The sequence below is a fragment of the Perna viridis genome, chromosome 12 (assembly GCF_037379345.1).
Source record: "Perna viridis isolate PV_CMFRI_1.1 ecotype Kerala chromosome 12, ASM3737934v1, whole genome shotgun sequence".
In the NCBI taxonomy this organism is placed as follows: Eukaryota; Metazoa; Mollusca; class Bivalvia; order Mytilida; family Mytilidae; genus Perna; species Perna viridis.
Window position 1 is genome coordinate 26,632,177 of NC_142456.1, and position 5,895 is coordinate 26,638,071.

The window sequence follows — 5,895 nt, forward strand, 5'->3', positions numbered from 1 at the left end:
AACAATAATAATCCAAATATATAGAATTTAAATGTCTGTCTTTAATCGTCTTCAAAACATACACAAAGTAGAAACAAAATACATTTATGTATGAGAGAGATCGGCTCTATTGGTTGTACCAAAGTAATACCTCAACCGCCAGTCACTGTGTGAATCAGGCAGAAGGTGAAACAAGGTATGAAATTGCCCACAATTTTGAGAATGTGATTTCAATTGCTTACACCTACACCTACACCTACACATAGAGATCAATGTAAAAGGAAAATTATTTACATAACTATACGACAAACGCGATGACTTTGATTCCGTATTGTCAATTCTCTTGTCATCTTTGGCAACATCCCTTCAGCACCTGCGTATCGAGTTTTCATATCACAACTCAAACGTTATGTCAGAGTTTTTCGTTACAACGGAGTCTTGTTTTTGTAACGCGCTAGATTTCTTACATTTAAGCTTCTGGAATAGGTTTATAATGCTACAAGATTGAAGTAACCATTAATTGGTTGTATTCATATACTTGTTTATTATCTGCACAATGAGAACCGATTTGTTCAACGTGTCATACTTTTTCATTCTTCTTTCGTCTACTCCGACCTCGACTTTTTATGAGGAACTTAGAAAATCAGAGGACGTTAACCCTATCGTTGCACCTGGTTTATGCTTTTAGTGGAGTCCGAGTTGCTCATTTACTTTTGTTCCTATGTACGTATTATGTTGGTTATTTTATATTCTTTGTTATGTTTGTCTGTTTTCCCTGTCTGGTCTCTTTCCCACGATGGCATTCCCCCGAATTCTGCTTGAATCTTGGTTCCTTTGATTACTCTTTTAATGTTTGTAACATCAGAATTGATACATAAAGATAGAAACTTGCATATCGTTTAGACAAATTTGCAATGCACTGCAGTGAAATTTTCAGGGCATATAACTCTATATTCTATCATTCTAATGTATCCAGAGATGCTATGCAGAGATGAAGTAATGGTCATTTCAAAGAGTGGAGACTTCATTGAATGAAGTTATATTGTCAGAAATATTTGTGTTGATGTGCACAACTGAGATTTTCCCCATTCGCCTGATATTTAAAGTGTGTTTTACTCAAATATGTTGTTCGTGCAAAACAGTATCTATTTGTAGCTGTTACGTCAAAACTTGCTTTCTTGTAAACTAGATATCATTTTTATTTTCAAATCTAAAGATAATTGCTTTTTAGCAAACATCATACAAGATTTCTTTTTTGTTTGTTTGTTTATTTGTTTAGGCGAAAAGAATTTCTCCCATTAAACATGCACGCGAAGTTTTTCCTATTCTTAAATATAAGCGAGAGGTGTCCTGTCATTTTTACATTTTTTTCTATAAGTTTTATGGGAGAATTGATTCTCCTTTAGCATATTCTTGGTGTTAAACTCGCATGTTGAAAGTCTTAATTTTGTCATCTTGGGTGGAAAAATAAATGAAACCACTCATTACTGAAGAAAAATTTATATAATCATTGTTTATATCTGCATAGTGTTTCTACACAAATACGGTAAAATATATTTAATTTCTTAAAGTACACTGGAATTTCATACGAATTGAAATCCGAGCAAAAGACAACCATTAGACAAAAACATAAAACTTAAAAAGGTCTAAGGCTTGATACAGTCCTTGTACGTTTGAAATTTTGTAATATTATAAAAGAACAAAGAAATTACCTACCATATAAAGCGGAATGAAGTACAGACAAAACAATGATTTCAGATTTGAGTAATATAATAATTTCAAAACATAACCATTTCTTATGCTAGCCAAAATTATTTCTGTGGTTTTCTTGGTTATTCAATACTAACTAACAGTCAAGACTGATCCGTTGGTTATTTCCCAAGTAAAATGCGATTAACTGTGATTACACTATATTTTTATGAAATAATAATAATGAAAATTATATGCGACGACCTCGCCCCCAATTTTGAACTCATTAACATTTTACGCATGTACACCGTAGTTTTCAATTACAAAACACCGCCTCAGTGGTCTCGGGGTAGCGTGTTACCTCGAGTGTGGGAGGACGTGGGTTCGAGCACCGGTCGGGTCATCATAAAAAAATAGAAGTCACATTTCTCCGCTAAGCACGCTGTATCTTCTGAAATAGAGTGACGACACTTCGGGTCGGAGTCATCGCCAAATGTTAGCTCTTATTTTCACTATTAGTAAGATAAAAATGTGTATTGGCAGCAGTGAAACATTTCTCTAAATGAACATGAAATGTTTATATGTATAACTGCCATTGCGTTCAAATGAAAACCCAAGTGGGTGGTTTATACTTAAGGCTTACAAAACAACTTTTATTAGATGTTCACGAAAAGAATTTTTCCCAATTGATACTTACACATTGTATGATGAAATTCAAAAAGCAGTACAGAATACTATATATTTTAACGTATGAAACTGACACAATTCGAATTGCCTTGATTGACATCAACCGCCATCTGCACCTTAAGTAGGCCTGCAGCAGCGCTAAGCTTGTCGTAAAAGACGACTAAATAGTGCTCAGAATCCTAGCCGGGGGCTAGGGCGCTTTGCCCACACAGCAACTGGGATGTGTGCCCCAGGTGGTTGAATGGGGTACCCCTGGTGTGTTACATGCTGGGGTTGTCAGGCTATAATATGGAAAACCTGACCGCAAACCATAGTGGTGCACCGTGTTGGGAAAGATGCCACGTTCCTCGCACGTTAAAGAACCCTACTGTGGTATTCTCCCGGAGTAGGAACCATAGGGCTCCGCCACAGGAGGCTAAATTGCCCGACCCTACCCACCTCTCCCTATTTCCAGTGGCAATCAAAATTTGTCGACCCCATTGTCCTTGTGTTCCATCCCTTTTTCATTTCATCATCATTTCATGTTCATTTTATCATCAATTTCATGTTCATCGTCTGAATATAGCTGAAATATTGCTGCTCGGACGTTAAACCCCAACAAACAAACAAACAAAAATCTGCACCTTTAGATAAATATGTAGTACAACGGATTTGTAACTTTATTTGCTTCAACAGAAAAATCTGTGCTTTTCATGCATTATCAAAAAGATTACAGTAAAACAGTTTTTTTTTCAGATATCAATTACATTGATGGTGGGTTTCGCTTGCAGTTCGAAACTTTTGTTGACAATAATACTAACTTCACGGGTAGAAGTTGGTTGTTTAAAGATATCGATCGTGAGCTTCGAGAAGATGATAAAAGAGGAATTATGGTAATTGCGGAACCGGGTTACGGAAAAACTGCTGTGGTTCATCAGCTTATATTACGCAGACACACTTTCGAGCGGTTGAAGATTATATACCATTTATGTCGAGACAATAGCAGGAAACTTTGTAACTCTGCTTATTTCATATTGAACATAATTTATGAAATGTATACACATTATGAGCAATTCAGAGAAGTTGTAGGAAATAGACAAATTGATTTAAGTGTTGAAAATTCAAACAACATTACCATCGTATGTACTTATGATCCTGCTTACTGTGCGCGTGTTCTTCTTTTATCACCGTTAAATAACATGAGTGTTCCTGAAGATAAACTCTTTATTGTCGTAGATGCGTTAGACAAGTGCTCTGGTTCAGTTGGTTCAATCGATATAGTTATGAGCAACTTGTATATGCAAATGCCAAGTTGGGTCAAGTTTCTTTTAACAACAAGAAACGATAGTAAAATCATACAACAATATGAAAGTTTATATTTCATGCATCTGCATGCACCAGATGAAAATTATCAAAAAGACTTCGTAAAACACATTCATAACACATTTAAATATATTACAAACGTCTTTTGCAGAAGAATTCAGGTATGACTTTTTGTTATTTGGAATATTCTATTAACTTTCATTTAATGAAAAATATTAATGGTAACCCTGATATTAAAAACTTCCCGCCAACAATTAATCGACTATTCGAAAGAAAAGTGACTTTCATATTTAATAGCTGTTCCTCATCTATCTTCAAAAAGGCAAGGGGGATTCTGGAAATTGTATCAGCTAGTTTTAAGCCAATTGCAGTCAACGACCTGTTTAAATATTCCGACGGACCTGATAAATACAATATGAATGAATATTTATTTCATGAAATAATCCATAAAATGTCTCCACACTTATTGAGAACATCTGAGAATGGAAAAATCACATTTCAACACATCCTTTTTAAATATTGGTTAACATCAGAAGAGCGAAAAGGATTTCGTTGCTTCGTTAATACTCAAAATGGTCATCGTCGAATCGCAAATAAACTTTATGAAGATTTACAGAATGACTCAAATGAAGGTATAAATTCGATGCTTGTATACTTACTTGTTGAGCACATATATGAATCGAATGATTTGCAGTTAATTAATAAACTAAAACTTCTGTCGTCATACCATGTTGACAAAAAAACATGTTAGTCATTTCAACCATACATACTGTGTATCAAGCATCGAGCATATTGCAAAGTGTCTAGATTCGTATACAGTCATGCAATCAATATTGGCTTCGTCACATAGTGATAACTTCACACAGTCAGCTTTTTTAGCGGTAAACAGCAACTACACAGAAAGTTTAAAAGCAATACTAGAAAAGGGAAAAGTAGACGTTTCAAGTCAATTTGAAACGTTTGATTTAATTCAACCTTCCTATGACCACATACGGGATAGATATGTTGAAAAGGATACATTTACTCTTTTACACCTTGCAATATCTCTCAATAATTCCATAGCTGTTGAGCTGATTTTGTCGTATAACATTTCCTCTGTTAATTATGAAACTCGAAGTGGAATGAGCGTCTTACAGCGTGCAATTCTGCAAAACGATGTTCACCTATTTCATCTATTTTCAAGGTATGTTTCATTTGATAAGTATATGTTACACTTAGTGGTTTATTTTGATGCATACAACATACTTACATACATTTTAAAACATGGGGAAAAAGACATATGTATTGCTTGTAGATCAGGTGATATAACTCTTGAAAATGTGAGGTTTCATCGTTATAATAAGACATTGGAGTTCAAAACAGATAAACTCTCATTCGACAAACCGCCTTTTAATTTTATAACAATGGACATGTTCTACCTATTACAAGACACTACGTGTGAAAGCGTTTTACACTTAGCAGCAAGATTAGGCAGTTATTTGTTTATAGACATACTTCTTAATTATGATCCAAGTGCAGTAAAATGTACCAACTTCCAAGGCCTAACTTCATTTGGTAGTGCTGTCGTCTTTTACGACAAACATCATCAATTACCACTCTTACGACTGGCAACAGTTTCAAGTCAAAACTTTGCATGTAAACCGTTTGCCGTACGTGATAGAATGTTTGTCCTACGCAATTTGAATGTTCCTGATATGTTTTACACAGATCTTGGATATGATGAATACTGTTCGAGCGACTCAATATTTGGTCATTTCCTTGCTAGATTAGGTGCTTTCTCTAGTATATGTTATCCATTTTGGAGAACTTTTTAATGCTAGAAATATGAGGAACGAAACGCCTTTTTACTGGTCACTATGTAAAAACAAAGGATTAGCATTAAGTGAAATACTCAAAATTATCCTGATTATATTAGGATCACAAGGCGACTTGAAAAATATAGCATCCCTTTTGGTAAGTGTTTATGACTCTTCATATTACAAAGATATATTATACTCGTAATTCAATAAAATGATTGTTTCGTGTAACGACTATCAACATGACTTTCCGAAATTAAATGACACTTATATAAAGATTAAATCCAAGATGTATTTTGGAAAAGATATTTTTGGTATATTACGAAGTGCCACAATGCAATGATAAAAGTTCATTTGAAAACCTCACATGAAACATATCATTTATTTTCATTTTCAGTTTACAGGAAATTTTCGTACCAAAAGGGATGAAGATCAGCTAATT

The 5,895-nt window shown here is 34.4% G+C and overlaps 1 protein-coding gene and 1 pseudogene across 1 annotated transcript; both read left to right on the plus strand.

The window, feature by feature from the left end:
- Nucleotides 1–2,659: 2,659 nt before the first annotated feature.
- Nucleotides 2,660–3,824, plus strand: LOC148601860 (uncharacterized). The gene has a single exon (XM_088554440.1). The coding sequence runs from the start codon at nucleotides 3,048–3,050 to the stop codon at nucleotides 3,822–3,824; it is 777 nt and encodes a 258-aa protein (XP_088410566.1). The 5' UTR covers nucleotides 2,660–3,047.
- Nucleotides 3,825–3,862: 38 nt separating this feature from the next.
- On the plus strand, nucleotides 3,863–5,471 carry LOC148601861 (uncharacterized; annotated as a pseudogene).
- The last annotated feature ends 424 nt before the right edge of the window (nucleotides 5,472–5,895 follow it).

Bases quoted from the DNA above. Each gene is read 5' to 3' on its own strand.
- LOC148601860 (XM_088554440.1), top strand. From the start codon at position 3,048: ATGCATTATCAAAAAGATTACAGTAAAACAGTTTTTTTTTCAGATATC.